Genomic DNA, 18,487 nt, shown 5'->3' on the forward strand with positions numbered 1-18,487 from the left:
AAATTGTTGGATTACCATGTGATAGACTAAAATGATGAATTTGTATGAGCTACCTGGTGTTCTGAATTTGTTCTCTTGTTTGGTAAAAACTTGATGTGCAAACTGCTGTCAGTGCTGAGATTAGCATTGTTGACTGGACTGTGGCCATAAATGAATTTTGGGATGGATAGATGTATGACACTTTGTGGATTTGATTGAGTAGTTTAGTATGTTTCTTGTTTTTTTGTTTATGCTTTGTGGCTTTTTGGGGGGTGGTCATAAGCTTGTCCTTTTACTTTCAAGGTAGCCTTTTGAATTAGATGTGATCTAAATTAAGAGGCTACTGTATTGGGGTTGGATGCTGGTAAGGTAACTAGGAATGGGACTATTATGCCCAGCAGGGTCTTTGTACCTGCAGAGATCTGGAAATCCCAAATTCGTGGTCTGGTGAACTATGGCTTTGGAGGTCTGATCATTAGTGATCAACAGAAATTAGATGATTTTTAAACATTTACAGTGCAATGAATGGCTTTTCCTTCAGTCTTGTTTGGATACCTTTCGGTCTGAAGAAGATTCAACAATCCTTTGCCATTCATTCCTTTTGTTTGAGAAGAGAAATAATGCTGGAACGTTTTGAATAGTTTGTATGCTATAACAATATAACAAATGCACCCATAGTATCAGTCCCAGCCTGTATTTGAGCTGGAACCAGAATGCAATGGACGCTATTACCAGAAAATAAGAATTAAAATATTTAAAAGAAAACTAGTGTTGGAAAAGGGCATCTCACTTTTAAGGATTAAACCATTGGAAATCAAAGGAACAAAGATGAACTAGGATTCAGCACTGATTAAATGACCCTGGTCAGAAGCAAAGGTCCCAGGTCCCAAACTATTGGTTTGTGCCAGACGGTAAGCACAAACTGCAGAATAAATTATGATAAAAATGCTTAATTTCTTACTGCTGCTATGGATTTTGTAAAAATAACAATTGCAGTTGCTAAAGCTCGTTTGCCCTTCTATGACCCTCTGCTTATTTATTTATTTTCCATTATGCACCTAGAAAGTTCCTTATGTACTGCTCTAACAGGCTTGAAGAATTGTCATACTTCCTAGATTTTGTATTGCTTGTATGGTTAATCACATCAAGAAATTCAGTTAATAACCAGGGTGATTTATAGATCATATCTTGAAGGTTACCATGTGTTGAAAGTCAGAATCATGTAAATGAACCTGTAGCAAACCTCACATTTATGGATCGACAGCCTAAAACCTATAAACTTCTATCCAATATCAATTAAGGCATGATTCTTACTCACAAGGCAGGACCCTTGTGAATGAAGCTACTTTTTCTCCACATGTTTAGGATACCATTATGGCTAATTATTATGTTTACCCTTGTATCCTTGTTTGCTATTTAAATGTGCTGAGGAATGCATATGCATAGACTGCAAACTTATTATGAGATTTAATGTGGAGTTGTTAATCATAAAAAATATATTTAGAGCTGGCCTAAAATGGTGCATATGAGATGGTAGAAAAGTTTGCTTCTAAACAGACTACTAGGTTTATATGTTACCTCTTATTTCTTTTGTGGATGAAAATAGTTTACGTTACACCATTCGCTAGAGTAGTCCAATTGGTCAAGGTTGAGAAGGGTGGTCTCAATAAGTAGTACATGGTCTTGGATTTGAATCCTGTCATTGATGATACCTTGAATTTCCTGGCGCTAGTTGTCATTTCTTTCCTTAAATATTATAACAAATATTAAAACAATTTTAATTTATCTTGATATTTTGATGTTGAGATTTTCTAGTAAATTCCTTCCCAAATGTTTTGCATTTGACGGGTGCCCAAAAAATACACACATTGATTAACAAGCCTCAATACCCCTTTAGTCAGACTTTAGATCGTTCCAGAGATTAGTTGGTATTTAATTGAACTTGGTCTTTTAATGAGCTCCCCGTCCTTGATGAAGTCTTTATTGCACTCAACATATTGTCACGTGTTTCTCAAATAGGCCAATTCTTGTGATTAGATGTTTTTTCTTTTGGAGCTTTCATCTATCAATCCCAGACTTCAGAGGTTAAATAAGGGTTTATCTATATCTAAAGAAGTTGGATTTAGTCTTAAAATTCATTTGACAATAATTTTAGAAAACATTTTTAACTTTTTTATCAAAACACTTATTTTCAAGTAATAAAAATATTAAAAATGCTTCTTAGGATTAAAAAAACTTTTGAAACGAGTATCATTGTTTTCTTTCAAATAGGCAAGGAGTCATGATTCATAGGATTGGAGGGTGGGGCGTGTCCTACCATGCTATTTCATTACCTCCTCAGACCTCATCAACAAACCCATAGGCTTAGCAGCTGTCATTAGTTTCCGACCTCTCAGGTAGATGTCATATCAACATCATCAAAGTCATATATGGATATAGTTGCTTCTAATGTCACGAGTCCCTCTTTGTCCCAAGCTTTCTTGTCTTTTCCCTCTTCCCCACGCTAATCTTTTGAGTTTGTTACCTGCTACCATGTTGGCCAACTTGTGATTTTTGACCGTCTCCTAATCTCGGAATCATGTGGACGTTGCTTCTACTCCAAACACCATTCTCCCCACAATCTCTAGTCTATAAAATATGGATTAGTGGACAAAACACATCTTTATGCCAGCCATTGCTTCACCATTCATCATAGTTCTGTTTACTAATATTATGATTTGGCATGCCCAATCACGTGAGCCCAACCGGCTTCTCGTGATGTTTTGTCTGAGATGCTTTTCTTTTTCTGAACCACAGATGACCCCAAAAATATTTAGACCCTGTTTGGATTGGGTTACAAAGATAGCCTTAATTTGGGGCTTCTAAATATGAAGTTTCTTAACTTCACTTGATAGCCATGCAAGTGAGCTTCCATAGAATTTGTTTCTGATAGTAAAAAATTATGTTTTGAAAATATTCTCATTAGGCTCGAATGCTTTTGAGTACAAATAATTATCTCGCAGCTTTCGCTAACATTTATAATCACGCGAAAGCCCCAGTTGTGGTGAAATCCTATGATAATAATTCTCGTACTACTTTTAGCCACGTGGCTTTTTCACTTTTACTGTTGGGCTTGCTTAGTGCTTTTGGTTCAGTGTTTGATATGCTCAATTTTAATATCATCTTATTTTTATTCATGTTGGAGTTGGTGTAAATTATATAAAAATTTATATCCTAGACCTTAAATTTAAACTTCCTTTTTCTCCACACGACCACTTTGTCTAGTGCGAAGTCATTCTTAAACTATGCTTTCCACCCTATTAGATCAAATCCCCCACAAAAAATAAAGCTAAAGGAGTAGTTGGATGCTGACGTGGCAAGTGCATTACCAATCAGTTTGCATTTAAATCTCCAGGTGGACACCGCTATTCATTACTTAAATTGACTAGATGCCGTTGCATTGGGATCCACTTGTCAGCTTTTGACTAGGGTGGTGGATTTATGGACAAAATTGACCTCTCACATCTGAAGCTTCTGTCACATCAAGTAAGGGTAATCTCGTCATAATAAATTGTGTATGGTGTGTCGTTTTCTCGATCATTCACAAAATTTAATAGAATTGGAATATCTAGGCCCATCCAATGAATCTCCCAAAAATAAATTCGAAAAAATAAAATTGTGTTTGGATAAGAAAAAAATGATTTTTTTTAAAGTGGGGGTGGTGAGCCCATGCAAATGTGTCACTACTGTGTAAAGGTCAAGGCAAAGGCAGATTTGTTGTTCTTTTGAGGCAATTGGAGTAGTAGAAAAGTTTTTAGTACGTTGGTCTTTGTTTTTTTACCAAATAGAAACATTTTGGATATTCTTTTTTGAAAGAAAATAGTTTTTAGAGTATTTGTTTTAAAAATATGATGTTTATTTTTACCTTCTTTTTTTAAAAAAAAATATATTCTAAATATTATCAAAAAATTATTTTTGGAAACTAATCACAAAAATTATTTAATAAAACCAAATAACTTTTTATTTTAAAATATTTCACAAGTATAATTAAAAATTCAAATAGAATATAATAACTCCTCGTTACCCCATCACTAGTGACATTGTCCCATTACTAGAAAAAACAAAGCGTTCTCTTGTCCCCTCTGTTCGTGGGGTCCATTTCTAATTCAGTCCAAATTTCGGAAACATTTAATAATTAATAATTTTGTTGCCATTCATTTCATTTAATACGTGGCCCAATTAGAAATGTTATATTTTATAGCCAAGTTTCTTCAAATTTACTAATTATTTCTTTAATTTAAAAAATTATAATAATTAAATTTTATTTTATTTGTTTTAAATAGGAAATTTAACGCGTTTAAATAATTGGAAATCATAGCTAAAAACCAAAAAAAAAAGTGTTTGGAGCGCACTAGCAACAAGATGGGCGCCGATCAAATCAGCCAGCTGGGGTCAAAATCAAGTATTTCAAAGTCACCATGGTCAAAGGCTCTTAGTGATTTCGGCTTCGAGAGCAATTATAAATCGGTAAAGATTTTTATTTTATTTTCTTTTAAGGGTAAAAGTGAGTAAGCGTAACGTGACCGGGAACTACCGGTCATTTTCGTCCACCGACAGACTTTCCCCGTCACCCGAAACTGCTATTCCGTACAGTGCAACCTTTTAAATGTGGTGTTCCCGCACTGAAAACTGCCAAATCATACAATCGCTCTCAGGAGAGTGTGGGAGATTATAATCCCGAAGATTATTTGAAGTTTTTTCCCGAGAAAGTGACGAAAATCGAGGATAGTGTTTTAGTGCTTGTGCTTCTTCTTCGACCTTCGGAGCAAAAGAACGCTTGGTAAGATCATTTGCTTTTTCTTTTTTGACAGATTACGGCCTTTTCACTGTTTTCTTTCCCTGTTTCTTTTTGTCGGTGTCCTTCGTCTTTTCACTTCAAGAATGGACTACACAGTAGATGATGCATTGTTTTACGCTTCGAAGTCTTCTGATCTGAACGTTTCTGCATTCAGATCTTGTCGTTCTCTGCATTTTGATTCCTTGAATTTTGGCGATTTATTTGCTGTTGCTCTGTTTCGAATGATTTTTAAGGTTTGTTGACTAATCTTGCTTCTACATATTGTTAAAGAGTTCTGGTCGAGTTTCGGTCACTAATGTTGTGTTTGGTTGCGAGAAATCGTAAGAAAATAAGAGGAAACTTGAAATCTTACAAGAGCCACTTTCATCTCTCTTTCTATACTTTACCGGGAATCTAGCGGAGTCTGATCGTTAGAACGAGGGACGAGTGCTTTTAGTTTAGTGTATGGCTATTAAAATTTTTGTACGAGGATTCAATTCCAATGGTTTTTGAATCGAATTATATGGTTTTAGTTGGACTAGTCTGTTCTTTTCTTTATCTCCCTCCTTGGAGCATATAGTGGTGTGAAGTGTCCTTTGGATGAGTTGGAGGTGTGGGTTAGAGATTACTCATGCCTATGTGAGTTCAGTTTTGCTCTGGTGAATGGATGGTTTAGTCCAGTCTTGGTCTTGCCATGGGCCCTGCAGTTCATCTGAGATGACAACATCTGAATGGTAAAATGCCGGTGAGTTGCTGGAGAGGAGAATTTAGGAATTCGATGTTTCCATGCTTCTGAGTGGTGAACAATTGGTGGTTTCCTGTTATCCATGTTTGAGATCTGATTGCATAAGAATTGCATAGTTCCAAATTTTTTTTTTCTCTGTTCGACTCTGGCTCTTATATATGGTGTCAAGCAAAATTTATGTCTGTTCATTGCATCCAAAGAATGGAACACAAAAAGAAAGAGTTCCAATGCATTGCATAAGCTTGAGGTCCTTTCCATTAGATTTGAAGTGGCAAGATCATGCACAGGGTATGAAAAACATCGGCCCTTATTTTGTAAGCATGAACTTCCCTCACCATTTTCAGTGAAAGGGGAGAAAGGAATAATGAGTTGGTTGTGCATCATTTTCTTTGGATCTATCTGTGCTGACGATTGTTCTTATACTACTATATTTTTGTGGTTCCTCTGCAGTAGGCTATGAATGTTCTCCCCGTGAAACTCTTTACCGTGCCAACATGATATTTTGCAAACTCAAGTCAAGTCCAACATGTCTGGTTGTAAACATCATTTTTAGGATTAAAACTTTGACTTGTTAGTATCTTATGCTAGTTGTTTCTTTGAATTCTAACTGAGCTCCTTCAAATAAAGTGCTCTACAAGAGCTGAAAAAGAGACCTTGAACTGCATCAAGAAAAATACCTGCAAAAAAAACTGAATATAAAGCTTAATATGCTGAACCAGAATCCAGTAACTTGATCAGTTATTTGGACATGGGCTCAGAACACTCTTTAGTTTACATAGACATGTTTTTAACCTTGTATATTATGCGGTCTATGCCAACAGGTTTAAGGAGGTGCCTTGAGATATAAAGTCCTGTGAAATGGTTGCCAAAGAGAACAAGGATGAAATTATAGATAACCATTCTAGTGATTTGGAGAAAGAGCCTAAGCCAGGAAAGGAGGAAGAGTCTGATTCTGAAACAAGAAGAGATTCGGTATCATCTCAAGGGGATTCACAGACAGCTGATGATGAGAAAGTAGAGAGAGCTTCAAGAGTTCCCAAAAGGATTGCCAAAAAGGATTCCTCTGACAACCATTCTCATGCATCAAGAGTGAGATCTGATCGTGAAACACATAAATCACAATCCAAGCCATTACACAATACTCCTAAGAAAACTCCAAAATCCAACAAAGGGCCTTCTAAAGTGACTACAAAAAATTCCCCCAATGCTAATTCTAAAAATATGAAAGTTCCTCCAAAACCCTCATCAGAATCATCTGAAGGAATTGATGATAAACCTATTGAGGACGTAAAGGAAGTAGATCTCTTGGATGGAGCCTCAAATGGTGTTCAGAGTGTTGGAAGTGATGATGAGACAGTTGATACTGAGGAAAATGGTGAGCATGAAGACAAGGCTGCTTTGGATCAAAGGATAGAAGAAATGGAAATGAGAATTGAGAAACTTGAAGAGGAGCTGAGAGAAGTTGCTGCTCTTGAAATTTCACTCTATTCTGTGGTACCAGAGCATGGGAGCTCAGCACATAAGGTGCACACACCTGCACGGCGGCTTTCTAGACTCTACATTCATGCTTCAAAACATTGGGCCCAACATAAGCGAGCCACAATTGCTAAAAACACTGTGTCTGGGCTTGTGTTGATTGCCAAGTCCTGTGGTAATGATGTTCCGAGGTACGCCAATTATCATGTTTTTAAGTCAATGCTTTGGGATATGCTCAATTATTGTATACTGATCTAATAATGTTCTTCTTCCTTGTTTGTTTTCTTCCTTTCTTTTTCTTTTTCTTTTTCTCTTTCAAAATTAAGGCTAACCTTCTGGATGTCGAACACCATTGTGCTGAGGGAGATAATATCTCAAGCATTTGGCAATTCATGTCACTCTAGCCCAGTTGTAAGGTTTTCTGAGTCAAATGGAAGTGGGAAGAAAAGTGACGGAACATCTTTGACACTGAAGTGGAAGGGTAGTTCTGGTGGTAAACAAGTAAACAAACTTGGTTTTGTGCAATTTGTTGATGATTGGCAGGAGACAAGAACCTTCACTTCTGCATTAGAAAAAGTCGAATCCTGGATTTTCTCTCGGATTGTTGAGTCAGTATGGTGGCAGGTAAAAAATACACAAGTTACTGTATGATTAATGAATTAAATTTGATCCAAACTGTTGAAAGTAATGTAATCTAACTAAAGATCGCAAACCCGTAAGTCATGCACGATATGCAAAAAAATCAACCTATTAAGTGACATGCACAATTATTAATATATATCTCCAAATATGAAAATAAGCATTTTATTTTTATTTTGCTAGTAAAGTCTATGTGTAAGTTACTATTATGTCTAATTTATAATTATAAGTGGTTTTTAATATGCTATGTTCCTTAATTCTCTCACTATCTTATGGTTTCAGACTTTAACTCCGCATATGCAACCTCCAGTTAAGGGTTCCTATACCAAGAAAACCATTGAACGTCTATTAGGACCTGCCTTAGGTGATCAGCAGCAAGGGAGCTTTTCCATTAACCTTTGGAAAAATGCTTTTCAAGATGCCTTTCAAAGACTTTGTCCTGTTCGAGCAGGAGGGCATGAGTGTGGTTGCTTGCCTGTAATAGCAAGAATGGTAAGTGCTTTAAAATAAAAATTTGCCTTTTTCATTTTTATTTTCATTTGCAAAAGCAATGGAGAATAAACCGAAGACCAAAACTTTTCATGTTTCAACTTTTTAGCAGGGCTGACCTGTTTAAACTTTTATTTTCTCTGGAGGGTTAACTAGATGTTTCTGTCTGCAGGTAATGGAACAGTGTGTTTCCAGATTAGATGTGGCAATGTTCAATGCTATTCTACGTGAGTCTGCCCATGAGATCCCAACTGATCCTATATCAGATCCAATTGTTGATTCCAAGGTTCTGCCTATTCCAGCTGGAGACTTGAGTTTTGGATCTGGTGCTCAACTTAAAAATTCTGTATGTATTGACTTACTTTACATATGTGTGGCTTGCATATTTTGTGTGATAGTTGCCTTATCTTCATCCAAGGGGTAGCTAGTCCTCTGATTTGTCAGCCAGTATAGAAGAATCCAACCTTGATTAACTTCTAGGGTAATTGACAAACCATTATCATGGTGAATACATGAAGGCAGATCAGTTACAGTTAGCAACCGCTATTGTAATTCATTTACTTTGCTTCTTTCTGGACAAAAATAGTGGAAACAACTCCTGATTTCTTTAAGAACATATGCCTGCCATAATAAGGGAAAAGAAGATTTAATTAGGGGAAAAATGCTTTTAGTCAAAGACACCTTAGCTCCATCACAAACAACTGGAAAACAAATTTTCTCCAGGAATGAGTTCCATTGTGACAATGAAGCCTTCTTGGCAGATAATTTGTGGTTAAGTTGGCAATTTAGAACCTTTTCAGCTTTTTTTATAGGCAATTGAAAGCTTCAAACATCTCATTGTTCCACTATTTAGAATTGATGGGCATTTCAGGGTACAGATTTATCCTCTGTCATGTAATTGTTACTAGAAAAGGGGAGCTGTTGAAAAAAGGAATCATATCCCTAATGGCAATGGAAAAAATGTATCTTGGATTCCCTCTTTAATGAAAATTCTGAACTTCCACATTCAGAGATTATGTACACTCATTTAAAATGCTATAGAAACAGAATGGTCTCTTTAAATCCTCAAAACAGTGAATTTATCTCATTTTTGTGAGGACATCCAAAATGCCCTCTGATTGTAAGAATAATCATACACATGTCAGCAACAGGTACAAGGAGTTAGGCATTCAAAGCATTTCTAGGTTTATATCATCTATGGGAAGACCCTTGTTTTCTATGGAATGATCATGTTTACAAGTTTTAAAACCACATGGAGTTTGCTTCCCATGCAGGTCGGAACTTGGTCCAGATGGCTTACTGATTTGTTTGGTATGGATGTTGATGATTCCCTGGGAGAAGTTCAGATCAATGGTGAGGATGGTGAAAGCCAGGGTGGACATGATGAACCCAAATCGTTCCATCTTCTTAATGCCTTAAGTGATCTTCTGATGCTTCCAAAAGACATGCTAATGGACCGATCCATTAGAAAGGAGGTTAGCCTTATAATAATATACTTTCATTCAAGACATGTAATATTTCCTTGCTGCTCCTCTAACTTGATGCATTTTTTTGGTTGTCATGTTTTTAACATGAAAGGTGTGCCCATCAATCAGCCTTCCATTGCTTAAAAGAATACTTTGCAACTTTACACCAGATGAGTTCTGCCCTGATCCTGTCCCAGGAGCTGTGTTAGAGGCAGTGAATGCTGAGGTAGATTTTGCTTACCTTTGAAATCTCTTCCAGAAGTTTTTTAGGAGTTGAGTAGGTACACTAAAATAGTACATTGGGCAATTATTCAATATTCATTATTTGTGGATGCTATTATTTTGTAATGGCTCTTCATAAACACCAGAAGACAAAACAAGTGGAGTTCAAAAACTTAGGTGGGGGTTGGATTTTTTGGTCTAGGTTTGAGTTCCAACAGATATGAAAGAAAATGTCAAGGGAAAAAAAATGGTTTGGAGTTTCAATGATTTTTTACCCTTTTTCTGAACTTATTGTGGGGAGAAAAATATTTCCAAGTGGCAATTAAAAACCAGAAGCATCAACAATTACTTAATCACGGTTCCAGCTCTATTAAGGGTGGCCATTTATTGTTCTGTTCCAGCTTTTCAGATTCCATTTGGAGAATAAATGATGTTCTAATGGAGGACTGAACATTTAAATTGGAGATTTTCTATGATAGGTCACTGATGATTCCCCATGAAACTTTCTTGTCTCAATAATATGCTATCCACACCTTTACTGATGGAAATGCCACCTAGGCCTATCATCTTCTGCTTCTGTTTCTAAACATAAAAAATTTCAGGATCTTGCTATGGCCGATTGAAGGACAAAGATGCTCTAATAGATGACTGATCCATCGCTATTTCATTTTTCCAGAGTATTGTAGAGCGGAGATTATCAGCAGACTCTGCCAGCAGCTTTCCATATCCGGCTACCCCTGTTCTGTATGCTCCCCCTTCCTCTGCTGACGTGGCAGAGAAAGTTGCAGAGGCAGGTGGGAAATCACAATTGGCGAGGAATGCGTCTATGGTACAGAAAAAGGGGTATACCAGTGATGAAGAACTGGAGGAACTGGATTCTCCCCTCACGTCCATCATTGAGAAAATGCCACCATCTCCATCTGTTGTAAGAAACGGAAATGGAAAACACAGTGAGGAAACAGGCCATAATGGCTTAAATGCAAGGTATGAACTCCTTCGTGAGGTTTGGTCGTCGTGAATGGTGCTTGTGATTACATTAATACATTAATCAGTTATGCTACTGCTGTTTGCATCAAAGAATATCATGAAGGGAATCGCAGGAGGAGATGAGCAAAAGATGAGAGATGTTCTCTAATGCGTCTGGGGAGATGCTCTGTTGTATATGTTATAGTGTTACACATTTAGAGAGATTTTGTTGCATTCAGTAAATTATTTTTCAGTTATTTGAAAGTTATACTTGTATTCTTAAGAAAGATTCTCGTTGTACTGCTTCTCCATGGAAAAAAATTCCTTAATCCTTGTCGTAAATTGTTTCATTTGTAGCTCAGTGCAAAATTGCAAATTGCAAATTGCAAAATCCTGGTGCCCCTGGGGCTTTCTCAGAACATGGGCCAAATTGGGGTTTGGGCCTGATGAAATGGGCTGGCCCGTCAAATAGTTATTTGGTGGACAGCCCGGGCCGTGCACCACTGGATGAGGATGGCCCACGGTTGCCCCTTCAAAATTAATTAGAGGTGAAGACTCACTGGAATTCTTTAGTACCTTTGGCCTTCTGGCTTTAGGGAAGCTAAAATCCAACATTTTGATTAATGTATTGAAAATGACATATAATTTACCACTTCTCTGATTCTGGTTTGAACCGTTGGGTTTGTTCCCAGTAGTAAAATTAACTGCGATATTTCGAATTTCTGCCTCCAGAATCTCTCTCTCTACTGGTATTAGAAAAACTTCTGCCTTTCTTGAGGTTCACCCACCCCTGATAAATTGCGAGAATTAACACACCCAAAGAATGTTGCAGGCAGTTGAGCATGAATCATCTTGATTCGAGAATAAACTATTATTTCATATTTGTAATCATTCTTCATGTGATTCTTCACCATAGGAAAGTTAATGAATATTATCTCAAACATCAGCGCACAAGGAAAAAACTAATTATAAACTCTTTTACAGAAATTCAAGAATGAGGCTTTGCCCTAATTAACCCCACCCTATGGCATAGGGCTTAAATCCGCTACTCGCCTCCACACTATTGGCCAGAGACCTCCCAAACTGAGCTGCAAGCTGGGCTTTTTCCATCATGGAGGACTCCTCACAAATGGAATATGCCCACTTCAGGAGGTCCATTGTAGACATGATCTGGTTCGTAGGCTTCCCTCTTTGCCTGTTATCTGCATGTTTGTCAGAGAGTTTGCAGATATTAGGGAAAGTGGGAGGTAGAGCTTGAAGATGAAGTTTTTTACTACCTTCCATCTTCTGGTTTAAAGTTGGAGTAACTGGAGAGGCTCATACCCATGCCTAAGCTTCTGCAATGCCTGATATTTTGGAGTTTAATATTTATATATATATGATATATATATATAGGTCAAGTTTGAGGAGTTAATATTTATAGGAAAACGATTGAACTCAACTTAAAATCTTTAATCATATGATAAATTTTTATCTTCTCAAAGAAGTATTATAATGATGGTTCATATCTAGTCACATTACTGTACTTTTCGATCAATTTTTTCATAACCTTCACATTCTACGTATCCCGAATCTCTTAATACATATTTTGGTGACCTTGAAGTTATACACCATTAATAAAAAGCGATATTCTGTGGAGACTAAGGTGGTGTTTGTTTTTTTTACTTAATTCTAAATAGAAATTTAATATTTAATAGTGTTAAATATTAAGTTGTTTGTTTTTGTAGTATTTTATTTATATTAAGTATTAAAAAGTAAAGAAAAACTAATATGTTATTTTTTTTATATAGAAAAAGTTAAATATTTTGACTTTTTCTATTCAGTAAAAATTTTATAATAAGTTATGAAAAGGTAAAAAAACAAACAACCTAAATTCTGAAAACAAATTACTTTTAATAAAAAACCAAAATAACAAACACCCTCTGACCCTTATATATTATACTATCCCTTAAGTAAGCATCCCTTATATATTATACTATCGCTTAAGTAAGCATCATATCATTATATAAAGGTTCAAGTTTAACACTACCCATGTAACAAGCTCTATGTCATGAAATTACACCAGTGTGTTCAAGTCTAGCCACATAATCTTCATATATTGAGACCAGGACGACTTGGGTCTGCTGAGAAACTCTTAACTGAGCTGGAAGGGACATCAAACTCAATTTTGTCTGCTGGAAAATCTTCAATCCACCATCCATCTTCTGCGTTTTCCGGGGCCAAGTCTTCTCCAACAGTAGTTCTATTTGTTTGCACCACGCCACCTGCCATATCAGTAGAATTATTTCCAGTTACAGTCACTGTTGTATTCCCCTCCAACATCCAGCTCCTCCGACCGTTGAAATCGGCGTTGGTTCTGGTTCCCCTTGCAGGGCTAGTCAATCCATCAAAGAAACTAGGGCTGGGCTGAGGAGGAGGGTTTTGGATACCATGGAGTCCGAAGAAGCTAGGGTTTTGCTCCAGGGCGTCGGGGAAAAAGTTTTTGTACTGCGGGGTTGGTAGGGTCTGAAACTGTTGAGATGGTGGCAATGGTGAAATCCCCCTCATAAGTCCAAAGCTGTAAGTCTTACCAGCTCCGTGAATAGTAGAAAATCGCCCCAAATTCCCACTGGTTGTCATCCCACTACCAGTGCTAGTAAACCCAAGAAAATTATGGATAGGTTGAAAGTTAGGGTTTTGGTAGCCACCGAGAAGGAAGGAGCTAGGGTTATGATCCTGGACCTGATTGATACGACTGTGATTTTGCCGGAACCAAAGATACTGGTTCTCTGGGGCTGGTTGAATCGGCGTTTGTTCAACTGGGTTTAGTTGCTGAATCCCACTACCAAATCCATAGGCAGAATTGGGGTTGGTTTGAAAATTAGGGTTTTCATGGGCACGAAGAAGGGAGGAGCTAGGGTTTTGATGGTCTAGATGTTGGCCATGGTTGGCAGAAGTGTAACTCCGATGAAATTGAAGATTTTGCTGTCCCGGGGCTGTTAGATTCTGAATCTGCTCGTCAGATGGCTGAACTTCAGGGTCAGGCTGGGGCCTTCTCGAGTTTCCATCTTCCGGCAACTCCGGAACCTTCTTTGCCTTTCTGTTTGAAACAACCTCATCCACTGAAGTATTTTTTACGTACTTTGAAGCACCTTCACCTATCGGGAGCTTATTACTTTCCAGTATGCTCATGACATTGTACTGACCAAGATCAAAATTGGTAATTGCCTCCATGCCATTAAGCCTTATCGAAGCAATGTCATAAGCCCTAGCTGCTTCATCTTCGGTCTCTGTCAGCACAATTGAAGGTTGAATACTCAGATCAGTAAGGCAAAAGTGGAATCACCCTAACATACTTAAGTGGGAGAGGGTCACTCTCCACCAAACAGTTGAGATCATTTGAGGGTTTTGAGCTAACAGTTAGAGTCTAAGTCCCGCCAAGGTAGGAAGCTAGAGCTAATCAAAATATGTGATCCAAGAGGGGAAGGACTTACTGAATGTCCCTAAGTAAATGCCTCGCAATCCTTTGCCTCTACCTAACCTTGCTTGCCATTTCTCGCCGTCAGCATTCCTGTCCCAATGCTTGGCCATGAGAGACAGAAGGAGAAAACATGAGTGATAGGAAAGAGGAGAGGAAAAGACAGATACTTGGAAACTCCACGGTATTGAGAGGCGCCTTTAGCAAAGCCCATACTTGTCCTAAAATTCGTTTGTTTCAAACTATAGTTAATATATATGGTCTCCAAAGAAATAATTTCTTTGCATTTCAAGAAAATATAAAGTAAAAAAAGTGAAATGCAGTCATCAAACCACACACCATTAATTATTCTTTTAATTTTGATGGTCTATGAAAGAATGAATTAAGTAGAATCTTACCTTCTAAGGGCTACCAGATAATCTTTTTTCGACATGTCCTTCATCGCCTCCATTTCCTTCTGATAATTACTTAGCTGCAATGATACAAGCACATATTCAAAAAAATTTGTCACCCTTGCTAAGTATAAATGAACTCACATACCAACATACTTAAGCATCCAAATCATAAATCCAGTCTGGGTCCATCAATGTTGAGAACCGTACCGGGAAATTTGTGGGGACTGATCTGCCCCAGAACTTAATGGCAGCTAAATCATAAGCCCGAGCTGCCTCATCTTCTTGTCGATATACACCTGCAGAATGAGAAATTATGAGGTACCGGTGGTGACCAAAAACTATGTTGTGCTGTCTTAGTGGGAGAACTATGTTGAAGATTATGAACTGAAAATTAATCTTGTACCTACCAACATAAACTTCCAGATGTGAAGCAAGCAACAGAAACCAGATGAGGAAAGAAAAGGGAGTTAGTAATATTCACGAGAGGATTCTTATAAGGTGAAGGAACAATACTTGGAAAGTAAAGAACAGCAAATAACTAATTAATGAATAAAATCAAATGAACTCAGCTACCTGTTCTTCCTTTTCCTTCATTGTCCCACAGAAATGCCTCATAGTGTCCTGTATGCTTATATCTATTTTGGAGGGAAAGGAAGCATCTGCAGGTGAGAGAGCGGCATATGTTTTTTCGAAAACAATTAAAGATAGACTAACACCATAGACATAGAAACAAACCTACTAACTCCTCGATAGCGGGGGGTTCTTTCTCCAAAAGCTCGCTCTGGAGCTCTAGAACGGCCTCTACGTCGAGACACCTTAACTGAAGACTTGTCCTTCATGCCCTTTTTCTTCTCACCACTTATACTATTACAGCTGCCTGTGGAGATTTGTTAAAAAATAAAAACATTGAAAATTATTATGTTAAACAATAGAGATGAGATAGACCACAACCTAGCTTGTCCTGGATGTATTGCATCAGTACTACTGGTTCAGTTGGATTTTCTGGGCTTCCTTCAACAATGCCTATATTATTAACCCTCCCAGTACTCTTCTTGCCATTCAAATCTGTGTGATCACTTTCCATGGATAGATTAGATCATTTCCCATGGTATTATTATGACTTGAATCTAGGGACTTCTGCAGAGGAAATGGTATTAATATACTACTGCTAATTGGAGAAATAATTAGAACATGCACCATTTTTATTTTGAGGATCCTGAATTGAACATTAATGTTCAAACAATAAGAAAGCAAGTTTACAAAAAAGGATCAATTCATTTTGGCATAGATGATAATAATGCACGCGTCATGGAGCGGTCATGACGCGGTCAATTAAGGTTTTCCAGTTCATCTTCTCACAATTGTGTTGGAGTGATAATGGCCCGCATCGCGACATAAAGGGGCATGCATGTCATATATTAGGGGGAATATACTTCGGTTCCACGCAGCAAGACGTGGCACCTTGCAATTGCTAGAACTTGTTCAAGCATGCATGACCATGGATTAGCCAGTTCCTATTTGAAATGTTGCGATTTCTTGACCGCCGCCATTTTCTACGTACTATCTTACAAATAGTGATGGCAAGTATGATTAGATAATCAACATAATGAGAAGAAGATGATAAAAGAGTAGGCCATAACAGTGGGAAATCCTCTGAAGATACCAAACATGGAAGCATACTGATCATCAAAGGTACAAAACAATAAAATTTGACAAACATAATCAATGGAGTGACTTGTATTATAGTAGTATATGATCCTTCCCTATCAAATCAATCATTAACTAAACCAAATTAATTAATGAAACTGTCTTTAAGTTGGAAATATATAGAAGCTTAAATTACAGAAATGGGATACAAAATGTTTGTAGCTACTACATTGAAATTAATTTCCATATATAAGGGCACAAAACATAGTACTGAAGAAGGTGGCCTAAAAATATTATCCAGTTGCACCACAGTTATAATCAAGCTTCTTTCATCTTAATTTACAAAGGATATCTACCAATGAAACAAGCTAATATCAAAGTCTTATAACCATAGATATCATTCACAACTCGTGAGAACTACAAATTAAACTCACATAAAAGCCAGCTGTAAAAGCAAAATTAAAAGATACATGGATTACTGCTTACACTTAAAGCAACCTAGCTCACAGTTGCAGCCATGGGCATAGATCTCTTTGATCATCAAACAGATACCTGAAAAATCAAATATACCGACAAGAGATTTTAAAGCAAGAGAGAGTTATTATATGCTCAAGATCAGAACCAGTAGAGATCTGATATTTTTCTTCCATATATTTATATAAATCCATGAAGCAATATTTGGTAAAAAAGTTATATTAGAATATCGTGACTTGACTAGTTAGGTTTTCTAATCAAATGAAAGAAGCTCATATGTTGCAGAAGATCTAACTCAAATAAAAAACTAAGGGCAAGATATATATATACATATGTGCATGATACCTTGTTGTTACTTGGAGGGAGTCCCTATCTTTCCTCTCTTTCTTCTCTAATTGAAAACCTAAAAAAAAGGAAATTAAAACCCAACAAAAAAACCAAGAAAGAAAGGGGGAAAGCCTCAACAAGGTCTCTAGGTGGCTATTCCAAAAGCAAAACAAGAAAAATGGTGATGAAATGAGGAAGAAGAGGATACAGGAAAGAAGATATCTTCACTCCATTAGTATCAACACATGGCACTTGAGAGGCTTGTCAACCCCTCCTTTTTCTCTCCTTTTCTCACTCACCACTACTCCCATTTTGTCACAATCTATCTCAGTGGATACGACTCATTAATCTCTTGTTTATCTCTTCATTCATTTTTTGTCACAACATATCACAGCTTCTACACTGATTTTTCCGTGACTTGGTGCAGTCTCTTCCATGGATGCAGTGGTTAATAACTCTAGATTTCACAAATCAATCAACTCATTTCCAAACGGACCTCAGCTTGCCACGTCATCAAAATGGGGTCCACTCAACCACCAACTTTGTGTAAAAGTCAATGGTCAACGCCTATGGGTGTTTCTTGTTTGTATCGATGCATGCAACCTTCTTCTTAAGTGGGGTGTTTAGAAATGGATTCTTCACAAACCCTAGTTGTTTCATTTGGTTATTGTAGCTTTACATTTTTACTAGACAATGAGCAATGAGTTGAAGACTTCAAAGTCTGCCCATTCTATTCTATATGAATATCATTTGGTTATTGTATATGTACATTCCTAACAAAGTCCAAGCAATAAATAAAACATCATTTCAAGATAATCTTAAAAAATAAAAATAATTTTTAAAATTTTTTTTTATATAGTATATAGTTATGATTACAATTGATTTTTTTTTTTTAATCTAAACAATATATAAAATAAAATTTATTATAAATTAAAATATAAAACTTATTATATACAACTGACATTTTCAGGACAGAAAATATTTTTAAAAACCATTTTCATTTGTGATGTCAACCGACCCAAAATAAATAGATTGGGCCCTTGTAAAGTTGGAGCCCAAGTCTTAGATATAGCTCCAGCCAACCAACATTTCTTGGGTTGAGCAACGCAAGGGCCCAAACTCAATACCCATTCAACCTTAACATTGAATTGGGCCTGTCCAATCCAACAAAACTCACTTTCAATCAAATTCAGGAAAATTGTAGATGATCAAGACCTACTGCATTGATCATGTTCTTTAATAAAAAAATTTTATACTATGATCACTTTCATGATATCCTGGTCTTTATCATTCTTTCTTACTATGATGACATTCTTCATTTCTAGTCATATTCGTTGGACCCTCAATCATTTTTTTTTTTGTACTGTAATCACATATTTCTTTTACTCA

General features: G+C 36.8%; 1 protein-coding gene across 3 annotated transcripts; it reads left to right on the forward strand.

The window, feature by feature from the left end:
* The first annotated feature begins 4,649 nt into the window (after positions 1 to 4,649).
* On the forward strand, positions 4,650 to 11,140 carry LOC117920400. Of its 3 annotated transcripts, none has more exons than XM_034837893.1 (8): positions 4,650 to 4,798; positions 6,362 to 7,207; positions 7,343 to 7,640; positions 7,938 to 8,147; positions 8,317 to 8,490; positions 9,419 to 9,619; positions 9,723 to 9,836; positions 10,509 to 11,140. In XM_034837893.1, exons 2-8 carry the CDS (start codon positions 6,399 to 6,401, stop codon positions 10,848 to 10,850), a joined length of 2,148 nt encoding a protein of 715 aa, XP_034693784.1. In that variant the 5' UTR covers positions 4,650 to 4,798; positions 6,362 to 6,398; the 3' UTR covers positions 10,851 to 11,140. The 3 variants fall into 3 exon arrangements, with proteins under 3 accessions (XP_034693784.1, XP_034693786.1, XP_034693785.1); XM_034837895.1 differs by lacking the exon at positions 4,650 to 4,798 and adding an exon at positions 4,965 to 5,049; XM_034837894.1 differs by lacking the exon at positions 4,650 to 4,798 and adding an exon at positions 5,083 to 5,540.
* Positions 11,141 to 18,487: the final 7,347 nt, after the last annotated feature.

Source organism: Vitis riparia, chromosome 8 (assembly GCF_004353265.1).
Source record: "Vitis riparia cultivar Riparia Gloire de Montpellier isolate 1030 chromosome 8, EGFV_Vit.rip_1.0, whole genome shotgun sequence".
Lineage (NCBI taxonomy): Eukaryota > Viridiplantae > Streptophyta > Magnoliopsida > Vitales > Vitaceae > Vitis > Vitis riparia.